Raw genomic sequence first — 23,427 nt, forward strand, 5'->3', positions numbered from 1 at the left:
GGCTGCGCGCTCTAGGAGGCGCTCGCCCCGCGGCTCCGCGCTTGCGCACGCGTCACTCCGTTCCCCCGGCCTCCCCGCCCCTCCTTCTCCTCGGTCGCCCCCACTCTCGGGCAGTTGAGCTCGAGCGGCGTCTTCCCTGCGTTTCCTGACGCCGCCTGCAGCAGCTGGGAGCCGAGCGGGAGTCCAGCGCGACCGGGGCTGGCGGGGCAGTAGGGCAGGCGAGGGAGAAGGGACCCGGAAGTGGGCTGCGATGCCTGCCTCCCGGGCGCCGGCGAAACCGGAAGCGGAGGGCGGCGGCCTGGGCCGGCGAGGCGCGCTGCGATTGGCTCTCGGCTGGGGCGGCGGCGACGATTGGCCTCCGCGCGCCGAGCGAGGTAAGAATGGGTGGCGGCCGTTTGAATTCAAAAGTGGCGGGTGTGGCGCGCGACCCGGGCAGCCGGACCCCGCAGCGCGCGTGGTCTGCGTCGCGAGCGAGCGAGGGCACCTGGGCTCCGGGAGCCCCAGCGCCCTGCGCCCCAACATTACGCTCCCCTGCTCTGTGTGGGACGGAGCTGGCCATGGACCAGCAGGTGAGTAGGGGCCAGCGCGAGGCTGCGGCCAGAGGGCCGGGATCGCGCGCGCCCCCCCACCCGAGACGATGACTGCGGGGCGGCCCCGATGCCCCCGGCCACCTTCGTTCGTGCCTGTCTGGAGGGCAAAGCCTGTGCGCCCTGACGGCATGGAAGGGGGCGGGGACGGGGCATGGAGATGACAGGGAGTAGCCTCTGGAGGTCGGAGGGGCGTCTGTCTGGCCGCCCCCAGCCTCAGGTTGCTGGAGTCCCCATGTCCTTCCTCACTTTCGTGTTTCCATTTCGAACTTTCAGGCTAGTCTGAACGTTACCTCCTCTCCATTCCTTCCCACGATGGCACTGATTGAGCTTGAGAGGAGCGTTCTGAGATGGCCTACCTAGAGCCTCTGGGAAATGATGCCTCAGGCCAAATCTGTGCTGACGTCCCTTTATGCTCCAGTCTCACTGCTGCTTCCTCAAAGTGTAGGAAGGAGAGAGAGGGGATGTGGGTAATCTGGGCAGAAGGACTCTTCTTTCTCTCTCCCCCCCAAGTTTTGCCCATCCCTGCCCAAAAGGAACTTTGTTTCTTCTGTTGTTACCCTGCTACACCCAATGTCATCTGCAGCCTCCCCTCCCTGGTGCTCAGTGAGCATGCACTTTCCTCTAGTGGCAAAAAAGTGCTCAAGCCTGAATCCTCTGTTCATTAGTATTTCACCTCCTTTATCCAAAGTCAAGTTTCAACTTAAAGAGATTTTCTCTGTTCCCTGGCATCCACAGAGCAGAGCAGTGGGCTGTGATGTGAAAAATGGTAGACGCCTTCTCAGATTTGTCAAATATTTATGGAGCACTCACCATATGCCAGGCACAGTTCTAGATACTCTGGATGCAGCAGTGAAAAAGACAGACAGAAATCCCTGCCACTATGGAGCTGACATTCTGTAGAGAGACAGACAGTAAACACAATAAGTAAATTTTTTTAGAAGGTTATTTATTTACTCCCCACCTCCCCTCATTGTTTGCGCTCTCTGTCTGCTTGTGTGGTTGTCTTCTTTTTAGGAGGCACCGGGAACCGAACCTAGGGTCTCCCATGTAGGAGGGAGGTGCCCAATCACTTGAGTCACCTCTGCTTCCTGCTTGTTGTTTCTCTCATTGTGTTTCCTTGTTGCATCATCTTGTTGCGTCAGCTCACAGTGCTGGCCTGTTGTGTTGGCTCGCAGTTTTGCTTGTCTTTAGGAGGCACAGGGAACCAAACCAGGACCTCCCCTGTGGTAGGCGGGAACGCAACTGCTTGGACCACAACCACTTCCCCCAGTAATTAAATTTTATAACTCTATTAGAAGGTGATATGGAGAAAAAGAGGAGAAGTGGAGGCCATCTGACAAACTGGAGTATAAAATAGGGCGGTCTTAGCCCCATTGAGAAGTTGAGTAAAGACCTGAAGGAGGTGAAGGAGCTAGGCAAGTGGGTATTGAGGAAAAATCATAGAACTCGGCCAGTGTGGCTGGAATGGAGTGAGCAAGGGGGAAAGCTGTGGGAAAGGAAGTCAGGTAATGAGGAGTGGGGTTGTTGATCGTGATGCTTCTTGTAGACTATTGTAAGGACTTTGATTTGACTGAATGAGAAGGGGAGTCATTGGATAGTTTTTTAAAAGTAGAGACATAATTCGACATTTTAAGGCAAGGATAGAAACGAGAACTGTTTAGAGTACAGCAGTTTCTCAACCTTGGCGCTACCGACATTTTGTCCTGAGGGTTGTCTTGTCCATTGTAGGATGTTTCGCGGCGTCCCTGGCCTCCCGTCACTACAGGCTAATAGCACTCCCCCTCTTCAGTCATGATAGCCTCACATGTCTCCTGGGGACTCCAGTGGTTCTTAACTAGGGGCAATTTGAGATGTCCAGAAATCTAGGTGAGAGATGATGGTGACTTGGATCAGGGTGGCAGCGGTGGAAGTAGTAAGAAGTAGTCAGATTCTGGACATATTTTGAAGGTAGAGTCGGCCAAGCTTTCTGACAGATGAGATGTGTGTAAGAGAAAGGGAGGCTCTGGTTTTTTGATTGAGCAACTGAAGATGGAGTACTGTCCACCAAGATAGACAGTAGGGGAGCAGGTTTAAAGAGGGGACTGCACATGAGGAGGTCAGTACGAATGTGTTCATTACACTTCCAGTAGAGACAGTGAGGAAGTATTTCAGTGTTTGCTCAGGAGCCACGGGTCTGGGCTCTAGATAATATGGAAGTTGTCAGCTTATCAGTGGTATGTAAAACATGAGTGTGGCTGATGAGTGGGAAACAGACCGCTGTTAAAATCTGGGGAGCTGAGGAAAACCTACCAGTGAGGTGGGAAAACAAAGTGAGGTGAGGGTGGTATGCCAGGAGCTAAATGAAGAAAGTGTAGTAGGGAGGAGGGAGTCATCAGTTGTGTCAAATGCTGCTGATGGGTCAAGAAACATAAAGATGAAGAATTAATTTAGCAACATGAGGCACTGGTGACCTTGAGGAGAGCAGTTTTGCTGGAAAAGTACATTGTAATGGGTTTAGGGGAGAAACTGGAGACAGTGAATACTATATAGACAACACTTTGGGGGAGTTTTGCTGCAAAGAGCGGCAAAGAAATAGGGTGATGGTTGTCAGGAAAAGCACTGTCAAGAGGTTTTTTTTAGGTTGGAAAATAGAAGCATGTATTGAATACTGACAGAAATGATCCATTACCGAGCCAGAAGCCGACGGTGCAGAGAGAAAGGAGGCTCGCTGGAGCCATGATCCGGAGCCGGTGGGGGGATGGCATCTGGTGCGCACGTGGAGAGGTCGCCTGCAGTGAAGTGGACGTGGCAGGCGTTGGACTGGTGTCTTTTTTTAAATAGGGGCTTAGGGCTTATGTTTTTCATTGTGGAGAAGTGAGGCATTGTGTGGAGCTTTATAGCTGGGAGAAAAGCAATGCACCCTCTGGCGTGGTCCCGAGTAAACACGCCTTTGAGGTGGTGTCGCTGAAACCACCTGGATTCAGAGGCTGCAGACCTTTAGTAGGTGTTCTGAGGTCAGGAAGGCGGGAGCAAGGGCGCGGGTTAGGAAAAAAATCAGTGTTTGACCTTGGAGCACTAGAAGAAAATTTGTTTTTCATACTACATTTGGTTCAACTAAATTAAAATAAGCTTTCTTAGTGCATGTTTCTGCAGGTGACAGAAAACAACGCTACCTTCCCGCCTCCTTGTTATTTGTATAGAAGCCAGTGGTTTGGCTTCATCCCATTTTATTTACATGGACCCCCACTGAGGGACATTTAATTTCATTCCTTCAAACATCTATATTGAGTCCTACTATGTAGCAGACATACTAGGCCCTCTGGGTATGTAGTTGTGAATAAAACAGATTTGCTCTTACAGCATTCCCTAATGGAGGGGCAGACCATAGAGAAATAGCAGTAAGCTAAAAAAAATTTAAAAACCAGGGTGAATTAGTAGGGAGTGTAAGGTTGTTTCAAAGTTTTCTCAGGAATAATGTTCCATGAACATCCTTGAAAATATCTCACTGTATCCCTGGTAGCTCAAACTTCTCTTCCCAAAACTGAACTTAGCGCCTCTTAAAAATCCTTCAGGTGTACAGGATCGCTCCTAATTATTTCTTACAACTGTACTGAATCTATAATGATCTTAAAATAAAAAGTTTAATTAAGTCAAAGCCCAGGCCTTCCTCTTGTGATCTTGAGTAATGGACCCTCCTTCCCGGCAGGCAAGCCAGCTCTGTTAGGTCACTTCTTGGTGTCTTGAAACTCATCCCCTCCCCTTCATCCCGCTGCCCGACCTCATTTAGGCGCACCGAGTCCCCTCAGATGGATTTCTGCTTCATCCCCAAGCTCCTAGGACAGCCCCCCTCAACTGCGTGCCCTGAAAATTAAGCTCTGACGCCCTAAGGCATTTCATATCGAATGAATTAACTTCTCTTATGCCTCTAGAATGGTAGAAGCTGTGCACATCTATTGAGAAAATAGACCGTTTTTTTCCGTAGGGTTTATTCTCTTGCAGGACCCGAGTTGGGAAAGGCTGCCTTAGAAAGGAAACCCTGGGCAGGCAGGAACCCTGTCACGTTCCTCCTCTAGCCCAGTGCCTCGAGCAGGTCTGGCACAGGGCAGGCGTCTGATAAGTCACTGTGGAATGAACGAATGATGTAGTGTCCGTCGGCACCCCCTCCCCTTCTCTCTGTCTCCATTCATTTCTCACATTGCTCACAGTTGGCTTTTTTAATACCAATCTGATGTCATTCTCCTGATGAGAAATAAAAGTCCGTCCTGCCTTCAGTAAACCCCAGGCTCCTTATCATGGCACACCGACCACCCCAGGCTTTTCCCTTCTGCCTTGCTCCTCTCCCCTCTTCCTCTACATCCTCTGTTTCCAGCTGGAAGGAACAGCCTGTTGTTCCTGGCGTGCACTCCTCCTTGCTCTCTGCCTGGTTGCTCCTGGGCCCCAAGCCCGTCAAGCCTACAACACCCTGTAGAAGTTCTCCAGCTTGCGCCCTCTCTGAGCTCCTTTATGAGAGCAGCAGGGAAGTTTAGCCCCTACTTTCAGTGCTTCTCTTCCCTACTGTCCTACGAGCACCCTGAGGGCAGGGGCGGTGTCTTTCCTCAAAGTTACTCCACAACTCAGATTGCTCCCTCACCTGTTACTGGTGCTCAGTAAATACTAGCAAATGAAGAACGCTAAGGGCAGGGAGAGCCTGGCCTGGGCATTGCATATAGTAACTACCTAGAGTGAAAATCAGAAGTCCAGCCATACGTGGTGCTTTCCTGATGATGGGAGGGGAGCACGGTGACCATCGTCCCTGATTCCCAGGGAATGTCCTGGTTTTAGCACTGAAGGTCTGGGGTCCTGAGAGCCCCCTCAGTACAGGATGGTTGGTCACCCAGATGGGGGGAACCTTGGGGTGGGCACTGAATTGAGCTGCTTAAAGGAGAGGCTCTGTCTCTTTGTTTTCCCACTGTCCCCCACTTCATACTTATACTTGGGTGGTCTTCAACATTTGTCATGCTACCTGCAGCCCTCCCCCTGCAAATCACCCTTCTTACACCTCATTATTATTTTTGGTAATAGAGTCTTTTGTATATTTCTCGCATACCTGGTCAGACACTTTAGCTGGCTCTCCACAGCGGGAAGGGAGAAAGCCCAAACTCCTCCTTAGCCTCGCTTCAAAGCCCTGTGAGGCAGTGTCATCTAGCAGCTCAAAATGTGGCCTCTGGAACCGGACTGTCTAGATTCTAACCCTGCTCTGGCTTTTACTAGCTGATGACCTTAAATAAGTTATTTTACCTTTCCGTGCCTTTATTCCCTCATTTGTAAAATGGGATGACTAATAGAGCCTAGAGAGCTGCTGTGCAGGTTAAGTATGTTGATGCAAGTAAAGAAAGCATTTGAGACAGTGCCCAATAAATGTTGGCTGCTTTTCCCAACCAGTGTTCAGCTCTGTCTTCCACTATTTCCCTGAGAGCTTGTGACTCTTCAGCTCTAGCTAAACTGGTCTTTTGATTCCCAGCTGTACCACGTGCATGTTTTGAGTTTTTCCCTTCTGAAAGGAGTGCCCATTCCTCTCTGCTTAAGTACCATCCTTAACTTTAGCTGAAGTCTAAGTTCCTTCAGCTTTCCCTTAGAGATTGCTCCCACTTTTACGTAATGTCCCACTTCTACCGTGCTTTTTGGCTGGCACATCATCTGTAGGTCCCAGCTTTTGGCATGAGAGGTGTTTGGTGAATGCTTGGTGGTGGTGATGTTGAGAATTGAAGCTGGGCGGGCGGGGAGAGGCGAAGAAGGAAAATCCTTGGGACATCTATGGTCTAAGTGCCTTAAGGGTCTCTCTTTTCCCAGCAGAGATCCCCACTGTTGGAGGTGAAAGGGAACGTAGAGCTGAAGATACCCCTGGTCAAGGCTCCTTCTCGGCTGCCTCTTCCAGGAAGGAGGGTCAAGAGGGGGCCTGACCAGATGGAGGATGCTTTGGAGCCTGAGAAGGTGAGCTGGGTTTGGAGAGCCATGCTTGTGTGAGAGAGGGGTGTGTGCATACACCAATCAGAGAGGGTGGCTATGGACCGTGTCCTTGTCTTTCCCCAGAAACGGACGCGAGGCCTGGGGACAACGACCAAGATCGCCACATCCCACCCCAGAGCACCACCCCTCAGGACAGTGCCACAGGCACAAGGCCAGGCTGCAGGTGGGCACTAGGAGCAGACACAGCCAAGGAAGCCTGGTTCTCTTCTCCCCCTCTCCTCCCCCTCCCCCTCTTCTGTTCTCTTCTCTTCTCCTTTATTTTGAATAGGTAATATATTTCACCTAGTTCAAAATTCACAAGACACAAAGGTTGTGATGCAGTGAAAAGTATCCCTCTTACCCCTGTCCTCAATCACCCTCTTCCTCTCCCCAGAGGCACCTGTGTCCTTCCAGGGATATTCTCTGGGTAGTCAACAGTGTGGGCATATTCTCCCACCTTTTTATTTACACAGAGGAGCGTACTCAATACATAGTTCTGCCACCACCACTGCCTCCTTTTTTTCTTATTATGGTCCAACTTGTTTCTTGGCTTGTTGAGTAATTTCTGGTCCTAGGTCCAGAGGGATATCATTAGAAGCTGGCCAGACTTAGGGGAAGAGGGGAGTTATCTTATTTCTGAGCCTCAGGAAAAGCAGTGCCCCTGCCATCTTGAGAAAATGATCATGCTACTTTTCCCTCTCTCCCATCTCCTGACAGCCCAGAAAGTTCCCAAGAAAACAGGACCCCGGTATTCCACAGCTCCTGCTGCAGGTAACAGGGCTTAAAGGCGGGGGCTGAGAAGGGATTTGGGTTAGGTGCGAGGGGAGAATCATGGCAGACACTCACTGGTCCTCTAATTCCCCGTGTCAACTCTCCAAATCTCTAGTGTCGAAGAGCCAGAAGCCGGTCCCTCCTGTCCCTGCCCAGAAGCCTAGCAGTAGGTGGCAAACATAACCCCTGGGTGAGAGGCTGGCCCCTGGGAGAGGGAAGAGGAGGTGCTGAGTAGCCAGGAAAGTCCACTGGCTCTCTTTCCTGTCTGGAGTGGAAGGAGACGGTGTAGCCTCAGGTGTGCAGGCCCTGGAGGGCTAGAAGAGAGGAGGGGTGGAGAGCTGAGACCTCCCTGACCTGTGCTCTTTCCGTGCCTGTCTTAGCATCAGCCGCTCTTCCTACAGCGGGGGGGAAGAAGCCCACCAAACGTCCGGCCTGGGACCTAAAGGGTCAGTTATGTGACCTAAACGCAGAGCTGAAACGCTGCCATGAGAAGACCCAGACACTGGACCAGGAGAACCAGCGGCTGCGGGACCAGCTCAGAGAGGCCCAGCAACAGGCCAAGGCCTTGGGGGCCGAGCGCAGGACCCTGGAAGGGGAGCTGGCCGCGGTGCGGGCCCAGGCTGAGCAGGGCCGACAGGAGCTGGGGAGCCTGAGTGCCCGTGTCCTGGAGCTGGAAGAGCGGCTGGGCACGCAGGAGGGCTTCGTGCAGGAGCTCCAGAAAGAGCAGCTGGAACTGCAGGAGGAGCGGAGGGGCCTGGCCGCCCGCCTGCAGGAGCAGGAGGTAAGAGCCGGATTCTCACCCAATGCCAGCCCTCCCTTCCCGGCAGAGGTGGTGTGCCACGCCCGCCCACACTCCCCTGAAGTCTCCTGGGCACCAACTTCCTGCCCCCCATCTCCAGCACTCCTCCTCTGTCCTCCACCCATCTCCTCTTTTGCCCACTCCTATCTCTCGCTTTCCTCCCCACTTCTCCCTGTCCTTGACTCAGTTTCCATAGCTGCCCCCAATCCCAGATCTGTGTCTCCCCCAGTCCTCTCCCTTTCTTCCTTTAACTCCTCATCCTGGTCAAAAAAAACCCATGACACTCTGTCTCCCTTCGTGCCATGCCCATTTGTCCCCTTTGGCGAGCACCAACTAAATTGAATTACTTGCAGTCCCGCCAATGACTGAGCTCTCACTTCTGGGCATTTTGCATGTGCACTTCCCTCTGTCTGGAATGTTGTTTATGTCCTCCATCCTTCCCTGTGTTCGCTCCTATACTTTTGGGTCTTGACTTAGATATCCCCTTCCTTATGCCCCCCCGGGTATCCCCTTAGCACTCTATCCTGGTACCATGATTCCGTTTTCTTCTCTCTCTTTCCTCACCAGTCTGAGCTCCTTGGAGGCAGGAACCCACCTCTTCCCTCTGCCCTCCACCCCGTCTTGGCCCCTTGATGTGTTCTTGTTCTTGGTTGCATCTTACCCTTCCCATCTGTTCTCTTCTGGGCAGAGGAGGCTGCAGGCTTCAGAAGCGGCTCTGTCAGGCAGCCGAGCGGAGGTGGCATCTCTGCGGCAGGAGGCCGCAGCCCAGGCGCTCTTACTGGCCGAGCGGGGAGAGCGTCTCCATGGGCTGGAGATGGAGCGCCGGCGACTGCACAACCAGCTGCAGGAGCTCAAGGGCAACATCCGTGTCTTCTGCAGGGTCCGCCCTGTCCTTCCGGGGGAGCCCACCCCACCCCCTGGCCTCCTCCTGTTTCCCTCTGGCCCTAGTGGACCCTCGGATCCTCCAACCCGCCTCAGCCTCTCCCGGTCTGACGAGCGGCGTGGGACCCTGAGTGGGGCACCAGCACCCACCACTCGCCATGACTTCTCCTTTGACCGGGTGTTCCTGCCAGGGAGTGGGCAGGACGAGGTGTTTGAGGAGATCGCCATGCTTGTGCAGTCAGCCCTGGACGGCTATCCAGTGTGCATCTTTGCCTATGGCCAGACTGGCAGTGGCAAGACCTTCACAATGGAGGGTGGGCCTGGGGGCACCCCCCAGGCGGAGGGGCTGATCCCCCGGGCCGTGCGGCACCTCTTCTCTGTGGCCCAGGAGCTGGGAGGCCAGGGCTGGACCTACAGCTTTGTGGCAAGCTACGTAGAGATCTATAATGAGACCGTCCGAGACCTGCTGGCCACGGGGGCCCGGAAGGGCCAGGGGGGAGACTGTGAGATTCGCCGGGCAGGGCCAGGGAGTGAGGAGCTGACCGTCACCAATGCCCGTTATGTCCCCGTCTCCTGTGAGAGAGAGGTAAGGACCCATGGGCACTGGGCCTGGGAGAGGGGGCAGAGTGGACAGAGTGACACAGGTGGAGGTGGGTGGAGAAGGGAGCAGGAGCAAGTCGAAGGAAGGAGGGTGCACTTGTGAGACCAGGTCGCCACGTCCAGGGCTGGCGGGTGTAGGGAGACCCGCCTCCACACCCAGCGGCAGAGGGCGAGGCTTCTGCCCGGCTGGGGGGTCGCGGTGGCCCGGGCCCCTGCCTGTCGCCTCTCAGGTCTCGTTTCTGACTTCTCGTGCTCTAGTCACTCTAGCCGTGCTGGCCTCCTGGCTGTTCTTACCTGCTGGTCACACACCCTTCTCGGGCCTTTACCCTGGCGGTCTCCGTTGCCTGGATGTTCCTCCCCTGGCCTGACTCACTCCCTCACTGCGCTAAGACCTTCTTAGAAGACAGGCCGCTCCACCCCACCCTCACGCGCTCTCTATGCCCTGTTTTATTTTACTCCTTGGCACTCTCAGACATACCCGGTGCTTTACTCATTTGTCTCTTCACCCACTGGAAAGCTCCGAGAGGGCAGGGCCGGCCCTCCTTTGCTGTCATGCCTGGCAGCGCTGGGGACTGACTTCCGGCCTGCCTGCTCCCCTGGCTGCTGCCCCTGCAGGTCGAGGCTCTGCTCCACCTGGCCCGCCAGAACCGGGCCGTGGCCCGCACAGCCCAGAACGAGCGGTCTTCACGCAGCCACAGCGTGTTCCAGCTGCAGATCTCGGGGGAGCACACGGGCCGGGGCCTGCAGTGCGGGGCCCCCCTCAGCCTGGTGGACCTGGCCGGGAGCGAGCGGCTAGACCCTGGCCTAGCCCTCGGCCCAGGGGAGCGGGAACGGCTCCGGGAGACCCAGGCCATTAACAGCAGCCTGTCCACGCTGGGGCTGGTCATCATGGCCCTGAGCAACAAGGTAGGAGTGGCCGGCAGCGGGAGGTGGGTCTAGGGCAAGCTTGGGGCTGGCCGTGCTGAGCCCTCCCGACCCTGACCGCCTGTCCCCGGCACTCATCCAGGAGTCCCACGTGCCCTACCGAAACAGCAAGCTCACCTACCTGCTGCAGAACTCGCTGGGCGGCAGCGCCAAGATGTGAGTGAAAGGGAGGCGGAAGGGTTGGGGTCGGAGCCAGGATGGGCTGGGGTCGGGGTGGGAAAGGGCCAACAGTGGGGACCTGGTCCAGGCTCTGACAGCCACTGGGGCTGACGTTCCGCTCCCTCTCCTCTTTCCACAGGCTCATGTTTGTCAATATTTCCCCCCTAGAAGAGAACATCTCTGAGACCCTCAACTCCCTGCGCTTTGCCTCCAAGGTGCGATGACCCCCAAGCCGTCAGGACCCCTGGATAGTTGTAGGCCTCTCCACCCCCACCCTCTTCTGTCCTTTGAGGCCAGGGGCATGTTCACCCAGAAGGGATTTGCATTTGCTGCACTCAGGCATCTGGGGTACTACCCATCTGCATCTATTTTTAACTATTGGCTTTGGGCCTTTTTTTTTTTTTGGAGATTTATTTTATTTTATTCATTTCTCTCCCCTTCCCCTCCTCTCCTCCCCCCCCCCCCAGTTGTCTGCTCTTTGTCCATTCACTGTGTGTTCTTCTGCATCCACTTGCATTATCAGGCGGCACTGGGAAACTGTCTCTTTCTTTCGTTGCATCATCTTGCTGCGTCAGCTCTCCGTGTGTGTGGCACCACTCCTGGTCAGGCTACACTTTTTTCACGTGGGGTGGCTCTCCTTGTGGGGTGCACTCCTTGTGCGTGGGGCACCCCTACACAGGGGACACCCCTGCGTGGCAGGGCACTCCTTGCATGCGGCAGCACTGCGCCTGGGCCAGCTCATCACATGGGTCAGGAGGCCCTGGGGATCGAACCCCGGACCCTCCATATGGTAGACGGAAGTTCTTATCAGTTGAGCCATGTCCACTTCCCTGGGCCTTTTTATAAGTTTTTTTAAGGCTATTAAAAGGTTAAAACTATATAGAAAGCTATTCACAGCCAAATGAAGTCTTGCTCTTGCCTCTATCCTCATCCTCCCCACTTGGCCTGTGTAGGTAATAGTTTTTATCATTTTCCTATTTATCTCTTCCAGTGTTTCTTTTTGCAAATTCAAGCTATATACATATCCTTATCCCCCTCACATAAAATCCCTCTCTCTTCTCTATGGTTCCACACCTTGTTTTGCTTAACAATGTAACCCCAAGATTACTCCCTGCCAGCAACAGCAGAGAGAAATCACCCCCCTCTTCCATTCTTTTTAGGTCTCCCTAGCACTCTACTGTGCAGGTGCACCGAAGTTTATCCACCAGTTCCCTCTGCTGGACGCTGGGATCCGATCTACTCCTCTTACAAACAAGGCCACGTTAACTCGCCTTGTACATATGTCACTTGTATTTGTTTAGTTACGTCTAGGGGTAAATTCCTAACAGTGGGACTACTGGATCAAAGGAGACTTGAGTTTTCCGTACTCTTCCAAGTAGTGTGAATTGACCCCAAAATCCCTGAGGGTCAGCCGTTAACCATGAGTTCTTGAGGAGATGAGAACACCTCCTCCTGAGTTAAGCCGAGTTGGAAAGTTTCACTGTTGGCCTCTGGGGAGTAGATTTTTCTTCTGGCTTACACTTTTCCTGAGGGGAGAGCCCTGTGATGGGTCCTGGCTTTATCTGAGGTCTCTGAACAGGCCTGCCCTTCCCCTGTGCTCAGGCTTCCCCCAGTGCTGCCATCAGGGGTTGGTGGCCGCTGTGGAGCAGCCAGTGGCCTCAGCACCCGCACACTGCCCTGGTCTGCTTTGACTGTGTATCTTACAAGTTCATTTGAAATAGGGTTTGTATGTTATCTTAACTTTTTTAAAAAGTTACATCAGCATCAACACCCAACAACATGAACTTTTAAATATCCTCTAATACCCAGTTCATGTTAAATTTCATCCAGTTGTCTCAGAAATACAGCATATGTTTCTGAAATATTTCTTTGCTTCTTTTTTTTTTTTTTAACATTTTCATTTTTGAGGTACTGGGGGCCAGGGATTGAACTTGGGTGGGAAGCTGGTGCTCAGCCACTCAGCCACATCGGCTTCCCTGAGTTGCTTCTTTGGTTTGTTTTTTCAGGAGGCACCGGGAACCAAACCCGGGACCTCTTGTGGGAGGCAGGCAGTAAACCTCTTGAGCAACATCCTCTGCTCCCAGGATCCATTTCCTTTAATGTAGAGCACCCCTTTACCCCTTTTTGTCATTTATTTGTTGAAGAAATAGGGCCATTTGTCTTATAGTATATACCGTATTCTGGATTTGGGCTGATAGCTTCCTCTGTTCATCATATTGTTTATCTGGTAGTTTGATTAGATTTAAATCAGGTTTAAATTTCTTGGTAAGAAAACTTACTAGATGTTGCAATACACTTTTTTTTTTTTAAGATTTACTTATGTATTTATTCCCCGTTGTCTGCTATCTGTGTCCATTCGCTGTGTGTTCTGTGTCTGCTTGTATTCTCATTAGGCAATCCTGGGAACTTCAGGGTGGGAGAGAGGCGATTCTCCTGTGCCACCTCAGTAACCTGGCCTGCTACGTCTTCTTAGTGTCTCTCTGTGTCTCTTGTTGCATCATCCTGCTGCACCACCTATCAGCATCAGCTGGCACTCCTGCACTCCTGCATGGGGCGGCATTCCTGCACAGGGCAGCACTCCCACGTGGGCCGGCACTCCGTGTGGGCCAGTTTGGCTAGCAGGCCAGCTTGCCCCCACCAGGAGGCCCTGGGCATCAAACCCTGGACCTCCCATATGGTAAACGGGAGCCCAACTGCTTGAGCCACATCCATTTCCTGCAATACACTTCTTACTGCATCGTACCAGGGTATAATCTAGTCCCACTTTTAATGATAAAAATTTGATCGCTGTGTTTGGGTGTTGTTAGCCTGATCCATCCATTTGCTGACTCCCTATAGACCAGGGCTTCTTAACCTTTTTGTTCCACGGGACCCCTTTGCCAGCCAGGTGAGAACTATGGACCCCTTACTAAGTCCGCACTATCCTGTGTATTATTTAATTAATATATCACACCTGCACCAACATGTCCCAGGAATATTTGGATTTTTTTAATTTAAATTCAAGCTCACAGATCCTTTCTTAAGAACCCCTGCCATAGACTATTCACTTAATGAGTTTATTGAACGATGATCCTGCCTAAATCCATTATTTCTTTGGGGAGTTTTTAAATGCTGATTTTCTAAATCTTTCAGTCATTTTGCACTTGTTTATTCTCCTAAATAATTTCCCCTCCTTTGGTATTCCCAAGATTCAGTCCATATAGGAAGGCAGGGTAGGTACTAGATTCTTTATCAATTTTCAGTATGATGAACTGATATCCCAACAACTGCTAGAAGTGACTAGTGTTTATTTGGGGGTATTTGCAGTCTCTTTTTTCTGATGCTCATATTGTCCCATTGTGGCCAGTTGGAGCCTCTTCAAGTTGGCTCCTGTGTCCTTTAGACAGGATTCCCATAGGCTTTGTACCAGGCTCATCTTGTACATTTCCTACCCCAGACTTGAAATTATCCTTCCCAAGGAGCCCTGGTTGCTAAACGGGTCTTATTTTTATCTAGCTTATTGGGTATTCAGTCAGATTCGGCGTTTAGTCCATATTGGTGGAAATGGAACTCCTCCCTCTGCGCCTGTATCTTGGTGTGCGGCTATCCCTTCTCCTGCCATACCACCTCCCCCAGGACTAGTGTGCCTGGGGGGCATAGGAGAACTAACCAAAAGTGGGGCCCGCCCGAGCCTGTCTTCAGAGTCCCTATTTCAGTATTCCCGGAGGACCATCCCACATCGGGGATCTGGGGAGATCTCCGGAAAACTATTCCTTTGGTTACTCTGCAGAAATTTTTTTTTTCCATTTCATCCTGCAAATTTTTAAATCCTGTGTCTCTACCCCTTTGCCCTCAGGTAAACCAGTGCGTTATTGGTACTGCCCAAGCCAACAGGAAATGAAGATGGATCCAGTTCCTGTGTGTGTGTGTTTGGGGGGAGGGGGATTGCTGAGGGATGCTTGGGGGTGGGGGGAGGCTATGCACCTGGGCCTATGAAATAAAGAACAGGGTTTTTAAAAAAATAAAATCCTATAAGCAGTTGCTCTAGGAAGGAACAATTTTTTCTATCTCAGGATGGGAGCCGTGGCTCTGTCCCCTCTCCTCGCCCGTGTTTTTCACAGCCCTCAGGCCTTCCGGTTCTGGGCCGCGGTCTAGACCACCTCCCCCACCTAACGTCCCCCCCCACCCCAGCCCCCGGCGTCCGCAAAAAAGTGCCACTAAGCTTTGCGGCCTCCACGGCACCCGCTACGTCTCGCCTTCACACCCCACCCCCGGCTGGGGCGCTCCTTGGCTGGCTGTGGGATGACGGGGACCCGAGCCCCCAGAAACCGCTGGCCCGCTCCTCCCGCCTTTCCCGGCCTTCCCGTTCGAACCGCCAGGGTCCGGCCCCGCCGCCGCCGATTGGCTGGCCCTCGGTGACGTCACCGCCCCGAGCCCTAGCCCTAGTCCGTGCACCCGGCCTCGGAGGCCCGGCTGGAAGTGCACGGGAAGCGGGAGCGCGCCGACTCCCTCGCGCCAACCGCCAACGGCCGCCGCCCGCCCGGGGGGGCTGGCCCCGTCTTCCCAGGTGCCGCGCGCGGGAGGGGCCACGCATGCGCAAGAGCGCGGCGGTGGGGGAGGAGCCAACTTGCCACGGGGAGGGCGGGGCCGGGGCGAGGGCGGGAGGAGGGGCCCTCGAGGGACGAGGGCGTGGCGGGGGCAGCGGGAAGGGTGAATGGAGGGCGGGGCGCGAGCGGGGGCCCGGGGGCGGGACTTGAGGTGACCACCGCGGGGGGGGGGGGGCGGCTAACGGATGTGGCATGGGGCGGGGGGCCAGGCCCGGGGCGGGCGGCCGGGAGGGGGGATTCCCTCCTGCCCCGAGGGCGGGTCTCCCGTCTGAGGAAGGGGCTGTGGGGATTCCCTCTCCCTCCGAGTTCGCCCGCCCGCCCCGGCCGCGGAGGGCGCGCCGCGCGCTCGGCGCCCGCCAGGCCTGTTGGAGGTGAGGGAGGTGGGGTGAGGTGGTGCCCGCCCCCCCCCGGCTCCTCCTCCCCCCCGGCCCTCCCCTCCCACCACCCTCCCCCCAAGTCTGTCCGTCCCTCCCCTCCCTCCCCCCGCCGCCTCCTCCTGCCGCTGCCGCTGCTTTGGCTGCTGCGTCATACGCCCCAGAGCCGCCGGGACGGAGGGGCTGGGCCTGGGGACCCCCGGCCTCTGCTTGCACGCCCCCCGACGCCCGAACGTGCCCTCCCCGCGCGGGGGGCTCGCCTCGGCCTCCCACGGCTGTCCCTGCCCGGCTCCCGGCGGCCCCAGCTGTCACCGGTAAGGAGGCGGCGGGAGACGCCGGCGGGGGTGCAGGGCGCCGGGGGTCGGCGCGCGGGGCGGGCGGGAGAGCCCTCGCCGCCCGAGCGTCGGGCCCGGTCGGCCGGTCCAAGTCGCCTCGCGGACGCGCCCGTCGTGGGGAGTAGAGACTGGGCTGGGACACGCCCCCCTCCCGGGGCACTCAGGGAAGTTATTTAACCCGGGGGGGGGCAGGGAACCCCGAATTTGAGGGTGACCTGACATAACCCGACACTAGGATGATTGTTCTGAATGAGACACGCGGGCCTGGGGAAGCAGCCGTTTCTGAGAGACTCTGGAAAACATCTCCAGAAAAGCTCCCAAACACATCTCTGGGCCACAGAGCACCCCGATTATGAACCTCCACACAGCAGGGCAGTGTGACAGTGGAAGCCGAGTGGTCACCTTTGCTCCTGCAACCATCATTTCTCCTAAAATCTCAAGGCCTGGGTATAATATCCCAGGGGAGCTCAGGAAACTAGAGAATTAGGGGGTGGGGGCGGGATGTTAGGGAGAGGAGAGTCAGGCACCAGAGTTGGGAGAGCTGGAGTCAAGCTGGTGAAAGGGGCTGATGGCTTTATATCCAGGTGTGCACGGGATTGGGAGACTTGGGGGTACAGCTGCTGCATGCCTCCACTCTCATAACCTCCCATCCCATTTCTGGCTAGGCCCCCCAGGATGCAATGGCGCAGCCCCCCCGGCTGAGCCGCTCTGGTGCCCCCCCACTTTGGGACCCAGCTTCCCCTGCTCCCACCTCAGGCCCCAGGCCCCGGCTTTGGGAAGGTCAAGATGTGCTGGCCAGATGGACTGATGGGCTGCTTTACTTGGGGACTATCAAGAAGGTAAGATCTTTGACCGCTGACCTGTCACCTTCTTCCTAGTCCCTTTATCTAATTCTGGCTCCCATGTCCTCCTCTGTGCTCACCCATTCCAGGTGGACAGTGCTCGGGAGGTGTGTCTGGTCCAGTTTGAGGATGATTCCCAGTTTCTGGTTTTATGGAAAGACATTAGTCCTGGTGAGAACCTAGAGGCCTGAGAGTGTGTATCCCACTGAAAACAGAAACCTGGCTTGGGGGGCAAAGGGGAGCTTACGGGCAGGCCCCGACACTGTGTTCCCGCACAGCCGCCCTCCCTGGGGAGGAACTCCTCTGCTGTGTCTGTCGCTCTGAGACTGTGGTCCCTGGGAACCGGCTGGTCAGCTGTGAGAAGTGTCGCCACGGTGAGCGGTGTGGGCCTTCCAGGCCGCCCCTGGCCTTTCCCTCCAGCGCCTGTCCCCACGCCCCCTTGTCCTGGCCTGGCTCCCCAGGCCACCACTCTGGCCAGTCTCCTCGACCCTGTAACTTCACCGCTTCCCGGTGCATGGGAAGGGGTGGGGTGGGAGCTTTGCAGGCGGGGTATGACTCAAATACACCTTTTAGCCATGTGACCTTGGGCAAGACCCCCTCTGGAACTCTACAGGCATCAGCTCCCTCACCTGTAAAATAAGGATAATGCATCCCATCCCAGCAGGTTCACGGGCAAGGATTGAGTGAGATGGATAAGCCTAGTCCTGTCCTAGTGCTTAGCACACACAGGTATGCATGCAATAAGTGGTCCCCTATCGACGTTATCGTTATTCAGCTTATCACCAGGACTGCCACGTTCCGAGGGCCCCAGCCCCTGGAGAAGGAGAGGGCACGGCTCCCTGGGTCTGCCGCCAGTGCGTCTTTGCCATCGCCACCAAGGTAAGGGCAACTTCCCGTTCCCCTCCGGAATCGGCCTTCCGGCCTGCCCCCCGCCCAGCCTCTCCTTTCCCACCCCTCCGAGGCTGCCTGCCCGTTTTCTCTCGGCAGAGGGGGGGTGCCCTGAAGAAGGGCCCCTATGCCCGGGCCATGCTGGGCATGAAGCTTTCGCTGCCATATGGACTGAAGGGGCTGGACTGGGACGCTGGACATCTGAGCAACCGGCAGCAGAGTTACTGTTACTGTGGTGGCCCCGGGGAGTGAGTAGGGGGCTATGGAATGAGCAGCACGGGGGGGGGGCTGATCCGAGAATGGAGGAGAGCAAATGGCTGAAGACGCACAGGGAGTGTGGTAGTTATGGGGCATGTCCGTAGGCCAATATCCTGTTCCCCTCTCAGGTGGAACCTGAAAATGCTGCAATGTCGGAGCTGCCTGCAGTGGTTCCACGAGGCCTGTACCCAGTGTCTGAGCAAGCCCCTCCTCTACGGGGACAGGTGAGACCAGGGCAGACCCTCCAGGAGCCCAGCCTGCCTGCCTTGCTGCATTTCACCCTCCCAGCATCTCCGTGCCCTCCTCCCTCCCATCCTTTCCCCACCACTGCACTGTCCCTCACCTGTTCGCCCCATCCTTGCTTGTAAGTTCTGTATATAGGATGATATCGTTATCCCAACTTAAAATGTGTTCTCTCTTGCCCACATCCAGGTTCTACGAGTTTGAATGCTGTGTGTGTCGGGGGGGCCCTGAGAAGGTCAGGAGGCTACAGCTTCGTTGGTGAGCTGGGTTGGGTATGACCTCAATATAACCTTTCTCAGCACCCCGAATATTTCACCTTACACGTCCCCACTTCCTATGCCAGGACGTTTCTGTGACCTTGACCACCCCATGTTTTTCCAGGGTGGACGTGGCCCATCTTGTTTTATATCACCTCAGTGTTTGCTGTAAGAAGAAATACTTTGATTTTGATCGTGAAATCCTCCCTTTCACCTCTGAAAATTGGGACAGTTTGCTCCTGGGGGAGGTAAGGGGTGGTGAAGCTTTGGGGTTTGGGGTGGGAGAAGGAGATGTGAAGGAAGGAAGGTCTTTGCTTCTCTCATCCCATTTTGCTTCCCCTTCTCCAGCTGTCAGACACCCCCAAGGGAGAACGCTCTTCCAAGCTCCTTTCTGCTCTCAACAGCCACAAGGACCGGTGAGTTGGACAGAGGGAGAGGCAAGAGGAAGAAATGGCTGCGGCAGCCTGGGAGGGGAGGGGCTGCAGACCACCTGGAGGTCATCTTTGAAAAGGACTGAACATCACAGTAAGAGGGGCCCTTTTCTGTAGCACTGATCCTCTGTCATTTCTCTCCTCACCCAGTTTCATTTCAGGGAGAGAGATTAAGAAAAGGAAATGTTTGTTTGGTCTCCATGCTCGGACCCCTCCCCCTGTGGAGCCCCCTACTGGAGATGGAGCCCCCACCAGGTCACTGGTCCAGGGGGGATGGGGGGAGTTCTCAGGGAATTAGACTGGGGGTATGTGTACATAGAGGAGGGGGGGGGGGTCTTTGGGGTGTCCGGGAGGGGGCTGGGGGGATAAGGAGGCCTCTTACAGCTTCCCTTCAGGGCAGGGCCCTGGGGGAGGGGTCGCACGTCCCCTGGGGAAGCGCCGGAGGCCGGAGCCAGAGACCCTGAGGAGGCAGAAGGGGAAGGTGGAGGAGCTGGGGCCACCCTCTGCAGTGCACAATCAGCCCGAGCCCCAGGAGCAGAGGGAGCGGGCTCGTCTGCAGAGAGCACTGCAGGTACGGGGGGCCCCCTAAGGGCTGCATGGTGGGGTGTGGGAAGGAATCAAGGACTATCGGTCAGTCCATGCTCCTTCCTCTAGGCCTCAGTGTCTCCACCACCCTCCAGTCCTAGCCAGAGTTACCAGGGCAGCAGCGGCTACAACTTCCGGCCCACAGATGCCCGCTGCCTGCCCAGGTGAGTGCTCCCCTGTCCCCCAACCAGGTATGCTTCCTTGGAACCTCTTCTCCAGTTTAGATCCTCTGGATTTTGTCACCTACACCATATTCTCTGAAATGCTTTCCACTTTCAATCTTGGCCACCCATTGTCTTGCCTAGAGAGTTTTCTAGAACCAGTGTCTGATACCCAGTACTTTGGGGATGGGGTCCCCTGGGGTTAGTGTTGGAGCTCTGCCTTTCCCAGGGGGAGAGGGTCCTCTTCCTTTGCTTCAGGTCCTGACATTCCCCTCCCCAACCCCAGCAGCCCCATCCGGATGTTTGCTTCCTTCCACCCCTCTGCCAGCACCGCAGGGACCTCTGGGGAAGGAGAACCCCCAGACAGGTGAGATTCGACACACCTTTTCCTGTGGCACTCCCTCTTCCCCTTTATGCTCTCAAGTTTCTCATTCTCTAGCCATTTCTTCCTTCTCTGATTGACATTTTGTCTCCGTTTCTGGTCCGTCCTTGTCTGCATCTATCTGGGCTCACAAATGCCTTCTCTCCTCAGGTCACCCCTGGAACTTCACATTGGTTTCCCCAAAGACACCCCTAAGAGTGCCCCCCACTCAATGACTGCCTCGTCCTCCTCAGTCCCAGCTTCCTCCCCAGGTCTTCCTAGGCGCGCAGCACCCCCTTCTCCTTTGTGCCGTAGTTTGTCTCCTGGGCCTGGGGGAGGAGCCCGAGGTGGAGCTGGCTACCTGTCCAGAGGGGACCCAGTCCGAGTCCTTGCTCGGAGGGTCCGGCCTGACGGCTCCGTGCAGTACCTGGTTGAGTGGGGAGGAGGGGGCATCTTCTGAACAGCCTTGCGTCTGCCCACCTCCCCATTCACACACACCGGCACTTTCATACCCTGACCTCTGACCTCACCTGCAGCTGGGATGTACCTGGGGAGGTAGGGGGGTAGTTCTTCCTGCTGCCCAGGCTGGAATCCGGGTAGGGGATGGAAAAGAGGCTCTCTCTTCTCACACCCCTTCATGATTCCTGACCCCCCACCCCCACCCCCACCCCACCCTTCTTCCCATTTCCTTTGATGTTATTTTGTTACAGCTTTTTAAATATTTTTAAAAATTATTTAACCCCTGGAGATGGAGACTGAGGAGGGGGGTGATAAGGAATCCCAGACTCTGTATGATCGAAATAAAGAGAAATAAATAAATTTTGCAGCCCTGAATCATTCCTGAAAGAGGGAAGGAGCTCAGAAACTAGAAGCATTTCTAATGTTCCCCAGATTCACATAAGTAACAAGGAAAAAGGCAAAAGGCAGGGAGAACCAAAGATAGGATTTATTGGAGACCCAATCATCACCTGGCAGTCAGAGGGCAACGAAGTATCTGAGGGCATCACACCAGGGACAGGGCTGATCATGGTAGAGCTGTGCTGGAGTCAGAAACGGACTCTGTAACCTGGCGTACCCAGTGCAGGTACGGGGAGTTCCCCTGCTCCACAGGCAATGCGATCACCTCAGCCACTTCATAAGGGTGCACAGAACTGCAAAAAAGATGGGGGGGGGGTGCTGCTGGTGTCACTCAAAGGTTTACCCCGAGGAGCCCACCCCCTCAGGCACTAGCTCTTGACTACCCAGCAAGCCTCACCCTTCTCCCACATACAGGCCCTCACCCCATCTATCAAAGGTCTCACCGAACAAAATCTGTCAAAGCTGGGACCAAGGAACTTTGAGTTTTAATCATCTACGGGGCAAAGACAAATATGGTTGAGTCAAGAAGTTGGGGTGGTCTCAGGCTGAGGAGTAGGGGGTCAAAGGGAGGTCTGGGGATGGGGGATGCTTCTCACCATCAGCACCTCACTGTCCTCCTCAATCTTTCCTTTCCACTCATAGCTGAAAAGGTCAGAAAGGAAGTGTGGGGACCAAAGATTCCGTCAGGAAAAAGGCTCCCAGACAATCCCGAGTTAGGTTTACCCTCTCAACTATGACTCACATGGATGTAATCTGAGGGATGAGGTTCACGCAGGCTGCGAGGCGCTTCTCCACCACAGCCCTGAGGTGAAGAGACAGCCCCCTCAGTGTCCCTTCACCTAACATTTTGCACTAGCCGCCCAAAGAGAGGCTCCAAAGCTAGAGGGAGGAAGCAACGGGAGGGCGCGCTTCGCTCCCCTCCCCCAACTCTCCCTCTGATACTCCTTCCCCGCTCTCCAGCGAAGTCCCCCACCTGGCGATCTCCTTGGCGACCTTCTCGTTGGGGCAGGTGACAAAGGCTGCAGAGACCGAGCCGGGGACGTAGGCGGAGCCCGAGGCCGGCGGTGACTGTGGTGGGGGGTTTCCAGAGGCCATGGAGAGCAGCGCTCGGGGTAGCAACAGAAGGCGGGAGGCCACAGGCAACAGTGCCGGCATCCAAAGAAGCGACAGGAGCAGAGCGGCCTGAGGGCAGGGGCGAATTCGGTCTCTTTCCCCACCCCACCCTCAGCAAATGCCCCAGGAACTTGCACCCCGGTAACCCTTCGCTTGGAGAGACGCTTAGGCTCTGCCTTCTTTCCCGTGCATCCCGAAAGAAAATGTCCCTGAAGCTGAGAAAAACTTGAAAAAGTAAGGCAAAGACTCGGTTTTCGCTCCTTCCGCAGCCGCCAATCTCCGGGATTTGGGGTGCAGGGGGTGTTTTAGAGGCTTTGAGGACCGGAAGAGGCGGGGTCGGGCACTCACCCCTCCGCCGAGCAGGACTGCGGGAGCCCGCCCCCACCTCATGCAGCCTCTGCTGGTAGAGTGGGGTTGAATATCAAAGGCGGCACGCTAAACGGAGAAAGAACCCCAAACTCAGGAAACAGGGCTCTTCTTACCTGGGCTGCAGCCACGTGACAAAATAGTGCACACCGCGTGACAGTACAAGCCCGACCCCCCGAACCTCCACGGCCAGCCAATCCTGGACGTCACCCGGCCCAGTTTGCCCCGCCCCTGACGGGGGCGGAGCAAAGAGGGATTTGACCAATCGACAGCCGGGTCTGCAGACGTGCATGGAAAGGACACGCCCGCTTCCGCTTAAACCGGAAACGGCCGATTGCTGGCGGAGTTGAGGCGATGCGGCGGTCCCCTGTCACGTGGCGGGGTCGGTCCTTTAGGAGGTGGTACCTCAAGTGAGCTAAGTGAAGAGGCCAATCGCAACCTAGCCCCTTAGGCCTCGTGACTAGAGAGTTGGTGCTCAGAAAGCGGGGACGGAGACCCCGCAGACCCAATGCGTCAGGTTGGGGAGTGGGGAATCATGCTTAAAAGCCCAGATGTACCTAGTAACAATCCCAACACTTCCTAAACCTTAAGGAGTGGGCGGGATCTGAGAAGACCGAACCTCAGGGCGTGAAGAGAGCGCCCCTTGCCCTTTTAGTTCTGACTGAGAAGTGCCAGGGCTTGAGAAGGAACAACGATGAACTGAGGAGTGACCCGCTGGCCCTGGGGTGGAGGTCCGCGGCGGGGGGGCGAGGGCGGGGGGGACGGTAAGGCAACACCGGGCAATGGCAAGGCAATGACTAGCTGAGAAAAGATGGGTTTTTAAATAACAGAGGGAGACCATGCAAATGGAATGGAAGATCCTGGGGCTGAGGGCCCAAAGCTGGAGACAGATGGTTGATGGGAGGAAAAGAGGGCTGCAGGTTGGGGGTACGAAGAGGACAACAGGAAGTAGCCATGGCCCTTTTGTCCCCAAGTTCCTGCCTTTTCCATTCTCTAGGTTAGGTCCACTTCTCAGCCTTGGGTCTCCTTCACTTATCCCATCCCCCTAGGAGCCAGGACCTGCCCTACATTCCCTCCCTG

The 23,427-nt window shown here is 55.4% G+C and overlaps 3 protein-coding genes and 1 long non-coding RNA gene across 9 annotated transcripts; 2 read left to right on the forward strand and 2 right to left on the reverse strand.

The window, feature by feature from the left end:
* Positions 1-20: 20 nt before the first annotated feature.
* KIFC1 (kinesin family member C1) lies at positions 21-14,710 on the forward strand. 3 transcript variants are annotated; one of them, XM_004479791.2, is made up of 11 exons: positions 419-569; positions 6,399-6,539; positions 6,639-6,738; positions 7,272-7,325; positions 7,441-7,491; positions 7,706-8,106; positions 8,813-9,592; positions 10,222-10,512; positions 10,613-10,686; positions 10,829-10,904; positions 14,525-14,710. In XM_004479791.2, the coding sequence occupies exons 1-11, from the start codon at positions 558-560 to the stop codon at positions 14,567-14,569; spliced, it is 2,025 nt and encodes a 674-aa protein (XP_004479848.1). In that variant the 5' UTR covers positions 419-557; the 3' UTR covers positions 14,570-14,710. The 3 variants fall into 3 exon arrangements, with proteins under 3 accessions (XP_071074519.1, XP_004479848.1, XP_071074518.1); XM_071218417.1 differs by having other exon boundaries at positions 461-569; positions 6,402-6,539; XM_071218418.1 differs by lacking the exons at positions 419-569; positions 7,441-7,491 and adding an exon at positions 21-374.
* Positions 6,983-8,873, reverse strand: LOC131280361 (uncharacterized). 2 transcript variants are annotated; one of them, XR_009187852.1, is made up of 2 exons: positions 8,786-8,873; positions 6,983-7,125 (listed from the first exon to the last, which is right to left on the reverse strand). It is a non-coding gene; the product is annotated as an uncharacterized lncRNA (long non-coding RNA). The 2 variants fall into 2 exon arrangements; XR_009187853.2 differs by lacking the exon at positions 8,786-8,873 and adding an exon at positions 7,401-7,711.
* Positions 14,711-15,605: 895 nt separating the features above from the next.
* On the forward strand, positions 15,606-20,829 carry PHF1 (PHD finger protein 1). Its single transcript, XM_058306574.2, has 15 exons — positions 15,606-15,963; positions 16,650-16,823; positions 16,916-16,997; positions 17,105-17,200; positions 17,602-17,705; positions 17,814-17,962; positions 18,101-18,196; positions 18,405-18,473; positions 18,597-18,720; positions 18,821-18,888; positions 19,054-19,158; positions 19,288-19,474; positions 19,558-19,652; positions 19,936-20,016; positions 20,182-20,829. Exons 2-15 carry the CDS (start codon positions 16,665-16,667, stop codon positions 20,468-20,470), a joined length of 1,704 nt encoding a protein of 567 aa, XP_058162557.1. The 5' UTR covers positions 15,606-15,963; positions 16,650-16,664; the 3' UTR covers positions 20,471-20,829.
* Positions 20,830-20,940: 111 nt separating this feature from the next.
* CUTA (cutA divalent cation tolerance homolog) lies at positions 20,941-22,577 on the reverse strand. Of its 3 annotated transcripts, XM_004479786.5 has the most exons (7): positions 22,464-22,523; positions 22,330-22,381; positions 21,842-22,050; positions 21,611-21,670; positions 21,465-21,510; positions 21,312-21,361; positions 20,941-21,161 (listed from the first exon to the last, which is right to left on the reverse strand). In XM_004479786.5, the coding sequence occupies exons 2-7, from the start codon at positions 22,369-22,371 to the stop codon at positions 21,035-21,037; spliced, it is 534 nt and encodes a 177-aa protein (XP_004479843.1). In that variant the 5' UTR covers positions 22,372-22,381; positions 22,464-22,523; the 3' UTR covers positions 20,941-21,034. The 3 variants fall into 3 exon arrangements, with proteins under 3 accessions (XP_004479843.1, XP_004479845.1, XP_004479846.1); XM_004479788.5 differs by lacking the exon at positions 22,330-22,381 and having other exon boundaries at positions 22,464-22,577; XM_004479789.4 differs by lacking the exons at positions 21,312-21,361; positions 21,465-21,510 and having other exon boundaries at positions 22,330-22,469.
* Positions 22,578-23,427: the final 850 nt, after the last annotated feature.

The sequence above is a fragment of the Dasypus novemcinctus genome, chromosome 11 (assembly GCF_030445035.2).
Source record: "Dasypus novemcinctus isolate mDasNov1 chromosome 11, mDasNov1.1.hap2, whole genome shotgun sequence".
Taxonomy (NCBI): domain Eukaryota; kingdom Metazoa; phylum Chordata; class Mammalia; order Cingulata; family Dasypodidae; genus Dasypus; species Dasypus novemcinctus.

What these genes read in the sequence shown, in the direction of transcription:
- PHF1 (XM_058306574.2), top strand. Translation starts at nt 16,665, where the DNA reads ATGGCGCAGCCCCCCCGGCTGAGCCGCTCTGGTGCCCCCCCACTTTGG. An exon ending in CTGTGAGAAGTGTCGCCACG is followed by an intron (nt 17,201 to 17,601) that starts GTGAGCGGTGTG and finishes ATCGTTATTCAG; the next exon opens with CTTATCACCAGGACTGCCAC. An exon ending in GGAGATGGAGCCCCCACCAG is followed by an intron (nt 19,159 to 19,287) that starts GTCACTGGTCCA and finishes GGCCTCTTACAG; the next exon opens with CTTCCCTTCAGGGCAGGGCC.
- KIFC1 (XM_004479791.2), top strand. An exon ending in CCCTGCCCAGAAGCCTAGCA is followed by an intron (nt 7,492 to 7,705) that starts GTAGGTGGCAAA and finishes TGCCTGTCTTAG; the next exon opens with CATCAGCCGCTCTTCCTACA. An exon ending in CCCGCCTGCAGGAGCAGGAG is followed by an intron (nt 8,107 to 8,812) that starts GTAAGAGCCGGA and finishes TCTTCTGGGCAG; the next exon opens with AGGAGGCTGCAGGCTTCAGA.
- CUTA (XM_004479786.5), bottom strand. Translation starts at nt 22,371, where the DNA reads ATGAGGTGGGGGCGGGCTCCCGCAGTCCTGCTCGGCGGAGGG. An exon ending in ATCCCTCAGATTACATCCAT is followed by an intron (nt 21,511 to 21,610) that starts GTGAGTCATAGT and finishes TGACCTTTTCAG; the next exon opens with CTATGAGTGGAAAGGAAAGA. An exon ending in GCTTTGACAGATTTTGTTCG is followed by an intron (nt 21,162 to 21,311) that starts GTGAGACCTTTG and finishes TCTTTTTTGCAG; the next exon opens with TTCTGTGCACCCTTATGAAG.